The sequence below is a fragment of the Podarcis filfolensis genome (genome assembly GCF_964270895.1).
Source record: "Podarcis filfolensis genome assembly, chromosome: 8".
NCBI lineage: Eukaryota > Metazoa > Chordata > Lepidosauria > Squamata > Lacertidae > Podarcis > Podarcis filfolensis.
The window spans coordinates 25,698,261-25,710,501 of NC_139611.1; the positions used below are offsets into that span (position 1 = coordinate 25,698,261).

Consider the following 12,241-nt stretch of genomic DNA (forward strand, 5'->3'; position numbering starts at 1 on the left):
GTGTTTTTGTTGGTTTTTGCAATGTTTTCCTTCATTTGGGGGGGGGCAGTCGTACCCCTGCTGCGGACAAGTGTGTGTCTGTTTTTATGTTGGATGGCATCTCAAACAATTGAGGTGTCCCTTCTGGATTTTAGGCACACAACTGCATTGATCCAAAGCTGCTTTCTTTCTCTTAAACATATATAAATAGTGAATATGAAAATTAAGCCTAGAAGTCATTTGTGCGTAGTCAACATGAAAAATGTCTCAACCATCTATGTATTCCCTGCAGTACTCTCTCAGAATCGCTCTTATTTAATCACTTCCCTCAACATTTATCTTCTATTTGCATGACTTGACTAGGCAAACCAGATAATTTGATAAGCAAACACTGTTTTGCACGGAGGTAAAAATGCCATTTTGCACCTGTGATTCTGCAATTTAGGCTTCAAAAGGTTTGCTAGAAAGGGGGAATGGAGGCCGTGGCTTCAACCTATCCCTTGTCAGTTACTTGTTCCATTGATGGTCTGGCGAAATCTTGCATCTTTTCAAACAATGAAACAAATCCACCCCTTTGCCTATGCTGAAGCATTGCAAGACAAATACGTGGCTTCATCTGATAAAGCTTAGCTGAATTCCAGCCCCAGGATGGCTGCCCACCTAGCCCCAACTTCATATGGCTTCAAGGCCACCATCTTAGCAAGCCTGTTTTGCAACACATTTGGGTTGCAGGTGGTCACTGCTTAAGTTTTACAGTTCGGTGGTTTTATTTTTGCTGTTGTACTCACAGATTTTTTAAAATTGTTTTATTGGGATAAAAGATAAAAGAACAATGGGATGTGGATTCTTAAATAAATAAACAGGGCCACAAATACAAGACAAACCTCTTCAACAGAGTTCCTCTTTTATTGAAAGCAAGTGGGTCTCGGAAAACACAAAAGGGACTTGGACAGCAGCACCTTCCCCTCCAGGCTGCTTCAAGTTTCCAGGCTTAAGTGCAACTATCATCTCTGCTGCTGCTGCTGCTGCTGCGCTTAAGGGGGCTGCCTGACCTGTGTGAGAGTGTGTGTTGCTATTGCTATAAAAGGGAAAAAAGGCTTTCTGCCGCAAGGCTTTCTCCTCTTTCAGCAAGGCACTGCCCTAGTCTTTCAGGACAAGGGGGGCCTTCACCTGAGCGGCCACCTCTTTCCCCAGCAGCGTTTCCACAATCACAAGGCCAAACTCGAAACTGGTGCCGGGTCCCCGACTGGTGAGGATGTGCCCATCTTTTTCCACGCGGCTCTCAGAGTATTTGTAGTGGTCTTCAGAGGAAAGCACAAGGAAAAAACCAAAACAAGAACAGGTTACTCCAGCAGGCATCAGCCACAGGAAGCTGGCTTGAATGTGTAGGAAGTAACTCCACCCCCAACTATGAACCTCATCCACTGTAGCAAGGAGAGAAGCTGCAATTCTCATCCTTTATTTATTTCATAAAATTTATATACTGATGGTTTGTAAGGGGGGAGGGACACCCAAAGCAGTAAAAACCTCAAACTTTGAACTGCCGCCAGATTTAGGTCTCGCAGAATTGGCGATTTCTCAAAACCAAAGTCTCTGATAATATGCATACGTTACCCGACATTCCTTTTGGGGGGAAAGCATCTTAATTACAATCCTGAGCTGTGCTTCACAAAACACTGTCTGTGCAAGTCAATATCTGCCGTGCGCCTGCAGCCACCTACCTCCGCTCATCATCTTGTCTTTGGCCAAGGGATGGGTTGTCACTTTGCATCCGTATCCGATGCCATGTGCCAGCAGAGCCGTGGGTCCTAGAGATCAACAAAGAGCCGTCACTTGTGCACACTTTATAGCGGGAACCCTTTTTTTGGAACCCGGGGCCACATTTACCATGCTGGAAAGCCATCCCAGCATCGAAGTGGCAAGTGAGGCCAGATCCACAAAAGTGTTGGGGATCTCTCACCCTTCCATTACCACCATCACACACCCTACTCATGCAGGACTTGGGAGGAACGGTTAAGTGTATGCAGTTAATAAGCTTGAAATGATAGCATTAGGTTTAAATGAAGGAAGACCGTAAGACCTTTTCCCCCCATTTTAACAAAACTTCCAAATATGTGGGATGACGATTCCCCAGTTGGAAACAACCAGCAATTAAGTTATGCAGCTTGTAGTACACCCATCACCATCTGCCTGGGAGTAAGTCCCACTGAACAAAGTACAACACATACTGAACTGATCTACATAACTAAGAGAGGAAACTTTTATGCAGAGTTTCAAAGTGATTTCCCGCCTTTTAATCTGGTGACAAAAACACCATTGTGCCCTGTGTAATTAACAAGACACGAAAAAATTAGTCCTGGTTAAACCACTGAACTGGAAGAGGAAGGTAACAGGAAGTTTGGTAACACCTTTCGGGTGTGTAGAGCTAGCACAGAACCCAGAGTTCACTCCAGCCGTTAAGTTTCCTGTGGGGAAGGCGCTGGTGAAGCTGACTCTTCCTCACACCCTATGGGTCAACTTCAACAGGGGGCTGGGGCTGCCCACCTATAAGTCACCTGATATCGCCATGACTGCAGGTCATTTGACAGGTAGGTGGCTCTGCCCATATGTCAAAGTCAGCCCCACCTACACCCTAACGAGGAGGTTGGCTGGTTCTTGCATTTGCAAATACAAATAAGCAGTTGGAAGGATTATTACTGCCACAAAGTAGAGGGAGACTGGTGTTCCCCATTGGCCAGAAGAAGCCAATTCCTAGAGGGGAAACCCTTGCATGGAGAATGACACTCACTCCCACTTCAGAGGAGTTCCTACAGCAAAAGTGTCTAAGGAGAGACTGAGCCAAGGATCCCCACTACAGTGAGAGGCCTCCTGGAGCGGCAGGCCAAGCTTGAGACATCCACATGCATTTCCTGCAAACAGATCCCTTTGCAAGAGCCAACCTAAAATGCTTTTGAGATGAGCAACTCTCAGGAGTTTGCGGAACCTGACACTCGCAGCACCCAAAGGCCAAGCAGTGAGAGAAGGTCAAGCCACACCACATATGGCAAGCACAGCACAGCCTGGCCAGCCACTCTGTCAGAAGCAGCAAGGAGGGCAGAGAATCAGTCAGCAGCTGATAACTGGAAGAGGGACCTAGGATTCCATGGGGGAAATGCAGCTATTTCTGCAGTGTTATTTCATGTAACATCCCATCTCAGAGAAGCTGCCCCTAAAGGAAGGCTCCCTTTGAAAAACAAACCAGGCCTGCTTCGCTGTATAAACAGAGCGTTTTCCACATGGGGGCAAGCACAATTAACGGGATTGTTATCTTCAAGTTTCTCTCCTCAATGGGTAGAGATTTGAGACAGCGTTTCAACTCTCAGTTTTCAAACCCGCAAGACTTGCAGCGTGCCGATATTAGTTGTGTTTTTCTTTACACCATCAGTGGCACAAGAAAGCCAAACCTCAGAAGTGAGGCAGCCAATGGCATCAGCTGTGGTAGGTGAAGCTCTATGCAGGGTTGGTATCCTGGATCTTTAGAGTGTTGGGTGCGGACCTTGATAGCATACCTGCACAGATGGCAGCAATCAGCCCTTTCCTGCCATCTTGGTCTTTCAGTACCTCCTTCACAGCAGGCGACTGCAAGGAAAGATATTATTTGATCAACAAGCTATCCTTTTCCAGCTATGCACACAAGAAGGCTGTTATGTTTCAGATCTGGTCGTCTAACAAAGAAAAAGGGTACAAAGGAAGGTGTCAGAAGATTTTGTTGTTACTAGATGACTAAAGGAAACTGCCTCTTCCTTCCCCTGCCCCAACACCCCAAAACGTGCCATTGGGCCCTCTTTTGTTTCAAAACCACTCGAGTAAGCCTGGCTCAATTGTGGCTTTATATCTACAGCCTTATACAAGGGAAGGGAACGTGGACCAATTTCCCCCAGAAAAGAAACCAGTTTGGCTTTAGACACACCAAAGCTGTTGCAACATTTACTTTGGACTTTGGAATGATTGCACTCTGCTTCCTTCACTTTCAGAACGGGAGAATATTTGCTCATATAGGAGGGAAGTTCCCACATTTCCCCAAGTTGTTACCTCTGACAAGTTCTGAGCTCCCAGGTTCCCTCCTGGCAAGACCACCACATCATAGGGTCCCTAAGAATAGGGAAAAGCATTAGCAAAAGAAAAGCATGAAGACTGGAAAAACAAAAGCAAACATCTTATTTGCAGCTATCCTTTAGCAGGCAACCGAACGCTCAGTATTGTGCCATGGCTCAATCCTGGAATAAACAGAAATAAGCACCTCTGGTGTGAAGGTTTTCCCTTCATCATTAAAATGACAGGATTTTGGGGTTGGTGGGTGGGCAGAAGAGACCTTCCAGATCAGAGGGTGCTACTTCCAGACAGATTTGATCCTAGCATCTTTCCCCTCCCTCCAAAAGTTATAAATATTGTGGGGTGTTTTGTTTTTTTTCATAGTGCCATTTCTTAGCATCTGTTTGACATGTAAGGTCATAGTGTTTATTTAAACTCAGTGGCACTGAGAATCACTATCCACATTTGCTAATGGAACGCCACTTAGAAACTTGCAAGTTCAACCACTGCATTTCCCTTCTGTGGCCATGATTCCATGAAGCCACATGCAGGCACCGTGAGAGGTTTCTCCAAAGTTCCCAGAGTCACCATTTGCCTCTTTACCAGTTGGAGTTTCCAGCTCCTCAGCAATTCCCCCTTTCTCCTGATTATTATCACTGTGCAAGCTGAAGGTACCCTTAGGCCACCCCTAGATGATGATGAAGAAACTCAGGCCTAATATGAAAGAGGCGGGGCACCCATTTTTTTGTAACATGGAATCTGTGTGGCACCAACCTCCTTCCGGGCATCTTCCAAACTCTTGTCGGGACAAATTAAGACATCTCGGCTGCACTGCACAGGCTCTTTTCCAGTCAGGCCGGCTACAGTCACAGAGATCTGGTGAGAAAACAGACAGCTTTGCTTTATTTGCCAAAATCTACTGAGTTACCGAAGAAATGGAAATAGTTTGGGGGAGGTAAATTTTTGCATTAGCGGTCCCCAGCACAATGGGGATTTAGTAAATCTGCATATAGTGTGTTTTCTCCCCCACCCAATCCATCAGCAAGTAACCAACCCCACCCGCTATTATTCAAAAAGTTAACTCTCTGAAGAATCACTTCAGAGAAATCTATACAGGGAGCAACACAATCCATAATTGAACAATATCTCCCTGGCTCCAAATAAATGTCTGCAGACATTCTAGCATACCCCCTCTAAATATGTGAGCATACAATAGCTGTTAAAGAGGCATACGTGGAATTAAGCGGCTATATCAAACTCAGAGGACTAATGGTTGGTCTGCACAAGTGGCCAATCAGAAAGAGATACTGTCTCCGTCCCCTGTAACTGGCCTCTGTTCTGCAGTCCAGCCCTGCTCTACAGCACATCATTTTTGCGTCTAGCAGGTGCCAGCCAGCCTGCTTCTGGATAGCTTTTTGGATGGTGTGGTTTACTTTACAGTGGAACATCTATTTGCGACCATAATCCATTCTGGAGGCCCGTCTGGAGGTTGAAACAGGTCGCTAGGAGAGGCGCCATTGTGCACAGGCGTGGGCAGTGATTGCCCACTTCTGTGCATGTGTGAACGGTGATTGCCCGCTTCTGTGCATGTGCGAACAGCGATCACCGCTTCTGCGCATGTGCAAATGGCGGCAAACCCGCTGGTTACTTCAGGGTTTGCCGTGGTCGCACCTTGGAACGACCGTAAGAAGAGGCAGTGGTAAGTAGAGGTTCGACTTTATTTCACTATTTTGTTTATTAGAACAGGGTTTATAACATTTACAAGAACAGTTTTTATTTATTTGAGCTTCTTTCATGCCAAAACATTTGGTTTTGTGAGCTCCATGAGGACAAGAATGATAAAACCACTGTAAATCCCTCTGAGCCCGCAGAAGAGGCAGAGACCTATATCTACCTACCTGCATATACTTACATCTAGATCACCTGTATCTATAAATCTCTCTTTCCTTTCCTGGCTAAAAGCTGCAGGGATGGGGGTCTGCTTCTCTATATTGTAATATAACCTTCTCCCCAACATAATAACAGAGGGAGGGGGTTGGTGGTATGGGAAGGGGAGTGGTGGTGATAGGACTGTTGAGAATGTAAACCTACCCATCCTTAATACAGAACATAAAGTGCTGTTTGCATGGAACAGAAGTGGGGGAACCCAAAGCCCTCCAGAGCGTCAGCTCCCGTCATCCCTGGCCATCACCCAGGCTCCAGGTTCAGCCACCTTCCGCTATGGAGGATTTCTCAAATGACAGGTGGCCTGCTGTACTTCCCATGCTTGCCTACGCAAGGGAAACTCAGCAGAAATGGCTTCTCAAACCACTTCGCAATTGCCAAGCAACTAAACATGCCTTGTCCATGCAACTCTAAACAGTGCATGAGTCCTCCAGGTCCCAGGACTAAACAGTCAACCCTGTTACAACCAGCTCAGTATCTAGTTCATGAGGAATCCACCTGCAGGCAACAACGCAGAGGCACAGGACAACCATTTCAGCTACTGTAAGCTCCCTATGCCAAGGAAGGGACTTGCCTTCTTGCACATGGACAGTGTCTTATTGTTAACAACAACAATGCCAGGAGGAATGGAGGAAAGGAAGAGCTATCTAGGAAGCCCCAGGGCATACTCACACCTGCCCTCCTCATGATGTCTGTGGGGATGACAGTTTCCATCTCTTCAGCTCCTTTGGCCAAGATCACAAGAGCCCTTTTGGCAGTCATGTTGAAAACTGGGCGTTTTGCTCACCTCGATAACGAAAAGCTAGCTCTCTCTCACACACACACACACACACTACAGAACAAGAGAAAAACAAAGTGTTAGGCAAAGCAACATTTATCTGCACAGTTTATTGTTCAATCACCACTGCTCAATAATCCAAGTTGCAGCCAAACTAAGGAGTTACTGAAGAGAAGAAAGATATAGAAAGGAGAACTGCTGGACAGAGGTCAACGTTAAGTGCCTTAGAGGCACCTTAAAGCAGCCAGCATCAGTATAGCCAGGAACACCCACAGATCCTGGGAAGGTTAAAGGTCACAGCACTTTTCTGAAAAAAAGCCCTGGTTTAGCATTTCTTTCTTGGAAGAGTGATGAAATAGGAGCTTCCTGCCAGCTGCATATCTGATCTCAGCCCTTTTTTAAATCTACGTCAATCTTCAAGGGAGACAAGAGATCATAGATGCCCACTGCAGCGGAGCCTTGGTTATGAGGGACACCAGGCAAGAAGAAGTGATCTTCTAACTACAGCCCCAAACGAACAAACCACCAATTTGTGACTGAGGGGGAAAACCTGTTGCTGGGGAAATGAGGTTATTTACTTCCAAGTGCTTGGGGAATGACATTTCTCCCTACATCAGAAGCCAACTCTTGCCGAGAAGACATAGAAAACCTCATCTCCAACTTTTATTGCAAGGAAGTCATAACGATCATTAATCTGGCAAGGTCACAAGCTGCAATCCTGCCTGAAGCAAGTCCCAGTGGGCTGACTACCATTTTTCTGTTGCCCCTTTTCCAACTTTTCAGTGGTCAAATAAGCACCTTGGGAGGATGCAGAAATGCAGAGTCAAGATGACCCAAGGGCTCGCTACATAACAACTGCAATGACAGTAATCTAGACATCTCGCACTTAGTTAAACATTCTGTAAATCGTCATGGGAGCACAGGTTTCTTTCACATTTTCAATTACTTTTGCCAGCAATTACAGCGGCTAGGCCTGCTGTGACTGTGAGTGGTACAGTAATGGCCGGTAACTGACAGGCTTCCCATCAGTTGCAGCTGATTCAGACATAACGCTGAAAAAAATAGCTTCTGAACTGAATTTACTGAGAGGAGGGAGAAATGCACACAATGCTTGAATGCTATTACAGTTAGCAAGGGTTGAAGAAAATATTAAGAACAGCACTAACACAGTGAGGCTAAAGTGAAATGGAAATAAAACTTGAAGAGCTGTAGAATCAGGCCCACAGACCAACCATATGAATTCAAGGCTACAAACAGGGACCAGAAGGGACCATAGAACCTTTTTGGTAAAATGGCTCCTGCAATTGGTGTCCTCTTGTCAGGGAGGACACAAAGAGCACAGAGCTCTTTCTCCCTAGAAACGTTGCAGGAGGAAAACCGCAAGATATTGTTAGACACTTTGCAGATACGCAGTGAAGGGCTTGCAGCTCAAATCTCTGCGGAAATTGCAACCTCTCAAATATTAATTCCATGGCCAGTATCTATGCATAAAAGACCCCATCATTATTATACCAGTATCAAGACGGCTATGCAGCTGAGGGTGCACTGCTTATTGCCAGCAGTGCAAAATAGCTCTGCTTTGCTATACCTATTTAGCTGAGTAGGAAGGAGTTACAGTCCAGCAGTGTAGTCCTGTGTTATCCGAGTGCATTGGCCTTTTTCAGGAAATTGGGGTCAGCGGGCACAGTTGCGAAAGCAGGGGACAGATTAGAGGTTTCAGCCTTGGGTATCTGGATGCCTGGTTTACCCAAAGATGGAAAGCAAGGGCAGAGGAGCAGACCTGGTTGCTGTCTGCCTGTATGCTTAGAGCAGGACTGGAGAAGGGGCGTGGGGCGGGGCTGACGTTGTCGGTCATCTGGAGGCCTGCCCCGGAGAGGCGGAGGCACGCACTCCCCTGGACCACCTTGACGCGCATGTCGCAACCCGGGTCACCTCAGTCGTGCGAATGCGCGCCCAGCCAGGCCTCCCCCGCCGCGCTTCCCATTGCTGGGATTTGCCCGGCTTTCAGTCTTAAGGGAGGGAGAGAGGGAGGAAGGCTGCTGAACACACGAGGCGGAGGGGCGGCCTTCCGGCGGCTACGAGGGAGGATTTCGCCCCGCCGCCTCCACAGCCAGGCCTTCGCTTCACCCAGGCGCCCCATCCCGCCACCTTTTGCACGCGCCTCCTTCCCGCACGCTTATGCACCCGTTCTTACGTGCAAAAGGCGGCGGCAACTGCAGCTCCTCCTCCTCTAGAGACAAGGCGGGCGCTTGCTGCTGCTGCTGCTGCCACTCGCTGGAAGCTCGCGATGGCTCTCCGTCAGCAAAGGCTTAATGGTTCCTCCCCTCCTCCTCTCCCCCCCCCCCGCTTCCAGGAGGAATGGTACAGCCGGAGAGAGAGCGACAACTCCCGTGAGGAGGAGCCTCCGACTCCCCTTAACCCCTTCCGCGCCAGCCGCGGCTCTCCCTCTCTTAACAACAGCCCCTCACATTTCAAGTGGTATCTCCTACCACTTTAAAGAGCTGCGACCCCCTCCAAGCAATCCTAGGAACTGTATTTTGTTAAGGGTGCTGAGAACCGTTAGAGGTCCCCTTTCCGCCGCCACCCCCATAAGGACTACAATTCCCAGAATTCCCTAAGGGGAAAGCCGTTAAACGACTGCGAGAATTATGGCTCGCGAAAGAGGGGGTGGGGAAGTCTCCTAACAACATTGTGGGAGCTCACCGCGAAGCTGCCTGCATGGCCTATGGCGAGAGGGTGGTAGTGGAGAAGGGGTGGCTTCGCAGATACCCGGCACCTCCTCCCCACCAATGTGCCCCCTTCACAGCCACAGTCTCCAGCGCCCTTAAACTACAGTAGCCAATAATATTCTTCTTTTTGGAGGGTGGGGGAGTCGCGTGTTTTAAATGTCTTTGGTAAGAACTTGTGTGGAAATTCCCTGGCGAGGGGGTCTGATCTGAGGAGACTCGTGACGTATTTCGCTTTCAGGCCCTGCGCGTAGCGGCCGTCATTCGAAAAGGTCGCGGGTGGGGGAGGGGAAGCAAGCTTAAAAGGCGAGAGCGAGCGGCCGCCTCAGCCCGCGCTTTCTGGCAGTTGAGGGGGCTTTGCTGACGTCACGTTCGCACCTGGGTCGGCGCGAGGCGGAAGGCCAAGGCCCGCCTACCTGCAGCGGCGGAGCCAATGGGGAAAGGCAGCTTCTGCGTTGTGCGTCGGACCCCGGGGGAGTCATGTTATGAGAGTTAACTCTGGAAATGGATGCTCCGGATTCTGGTCGAACTAAACCCCAGGAGTGAGAAGGTCACAGACCCTGTGAAGGGAAAACCAAGCACAAAGGGGCAACACGCTGGGTCCATGTTTATGAATACACTGGTACCTCGGGTTACAGACGCTTCAGGTTACATACGCTTCAGGTTACAGACTCCGCTAACCCAGAAATAGTACCTCGGGTTAAGAACTTTGCTTCAGGATGAGAACAGAAATCGTGCTCCGGCGGCGCGGCAGCAGCAGGAGGCCCCATTAGCTAAAGTGGTGCTTCAGGTTAAGAACAGTTTCAGGTTAAGAACGAACCTCCGGAACGAATTAAGCACTTAACCCGAGGTACCACTGTAATGTGATTGCCATGACAGCGAAGTGGAACCTCCTTGTCCAGAGGAAGTCTACCCCAGAATTCCAGGTGCTTGGAGAGCAAACAACTGTTGTTTCCCCATTCTGCTTATAGGCTCTCAGGCACATCTGGCTGGCCAACGTGGGAAGCGGCAGCGTGATGCCTCTGGACTCTGATTTCAGGCTTGAGGATGCACCAGACTGGTTCTTAAATCTTCTGATAGCAGAAATTTTCTTTGGGTGGTAAAAGCAGAAAAGCCAGTTATTCGACTCTTGTGTGTGAGTACGGGCATCAGTAAGTGTTTGATCAGAGTTTTGCCGCCTTAAACTTCACTCCCAGAGAACAAAGTTGTTAAGATATTTCCCAGAAACTAGGATTTTACCATTTCACAGTCACTTGGTACGAATAGCGGCACAGCTTTTTCAACAGGCTCTTTGGCATATCCAAAATTTCAAGTCTGGGTGCCTTCACAGGATGACTGAGGGTTTATTTAGAAGGGCTGACTATCTTACTATCTTATTTCTTACTTTTGTTAGTCACTTTATATTGCCCAAAGCAACCCAGAGTGACTTACAACCAATCATCTGGTCGTGTCAGTTGGTTCAAATAGCTGTCATTGGTTAAAGTCATTATTAGAATTCAATAAACTGCCCATCTTCAAATGCTAGAATTTTTTTAGCAGCTTTGAGAGACTCGAAGGACAGTATTGTGGAATGTAAACATTGGGCCAAGCAATCCCATAGTAACCTCATGGCCATTTTAACAATGGGGTAGGCATTCATAACGCACACCAAAGCTTGTGGGTCCTTGGCTGTACTAATTCTGCTTCCAGTTCTTGAACCACGGAAAGACTTGTTCTCATCACCCATGACTGCTAAGCTTTCTCTGCTGAGGAAATTTCTCAAAAGCTGTTTAACGGTCTTGATGCACAATGTCTACCAGATCACCCCTATCCACATGCTTATTGACATTCTCAAAGAACTCAGAATGGTTAGTTCGACAGGATGGCCTTGCAAAAGCCATGCTTGTTCTGCTCCAGCAAGACTTGTTCTTCTGCATGATTCAGAATTATATCTGTAATGCTTTCCACCACTTTTCCCAGAACAGATATTAAGCTAATGGTCTGCAGTTTCCTAGATTTTTACACAGTGATTTCTAGGATTATCAAAAGATCTAGCCAAAGACTGGTGATACAAACCATCTCAGACATTCGGGGGTGGAGAGGGGTGTGCTCTCTCGCTCCTCCCTGGTCGTCTAGTCCCTTTCAACTGCTTGGCAAGTGGGCTGGGGCACTGAGCAACCATTGGCGGGGGAAGCAAGGTAGCAGTATGCCCCACCTGCCCATGGCCCCATCAAGCCTGGCTGTGCCACTGAAGAAACTATCAAGACAATGTGCTATTAACATATAACCAGAGCAGCACATCACCTGTCCCCATTTTAATTTTTTTAGCAGCAGTAACATTCACAGCACCTGATTTCTCTGTGCACTCAATCTTCACCCCATGTTTAGTAGCTGGAGAGTCAGTGCATGGGCATTTCAGAATAATTTCTATTAAGAATAAAGGCAACTGCACATACTTTTTTCCAAGAGAAAACAGTCTTATTTTCCAAGTTGAAGAAAACAGGTATAAGCAGCTAATTAAAATAAAATGAACATGCCCAACCGGGTCAGTGGTGCCAATGCTTTTTCAGTTAGGATAACTTATCTAAACTGCACTTTACATTTTTGCTTGCATATGTGTAGGTATCATCAAGCAGAAAAACTGCTTTATCTGTTTCAAAATCACAACAACATCCTATTTGAAGCCACAGTTAACAGTTCTCTATCTTCAATCACGATTGCAAGATTACCGCTCATGTTTCTAATCCAGCCCAGTGACAGGAAA

General features: G+C 47.4%; 1 protein-coding gene across 1 annotated transcript; it reads right to left on the reverse strand.

Annotated features, from left to right (window-relative positions):
- Positions 1-866: 866 nt before the first annotated feature.
- Positions 867-9,431, reverse strand: PARK7 (Parkinsonism associated deglycase). The gene is made up of 7 exons (XM_083629023.1): positions 8,967-9,431; positions 6,667-6,826; positions 4,825-4,926; positions 4,051-4,110; positions 3,528-3,597; positions 1,701-1,787; positions 867-1,280 (listed from the first exon to the last, which is right to left on the reverse strand). Exons 2-7 carry the CDS (start codon positions 6,754-6,756, stop codon positions 1,120-1,122), a joined length of 570 nt encoding a protein of 189 aa, XP_083485149.1. The 5' UTR covers positions 6,757-6,826; positions 8,967-9,431; the 3' UTR covers positions 867-1,119.
- Positions 9,432-12,241: the final 2,810 nt, after the last annotated feature.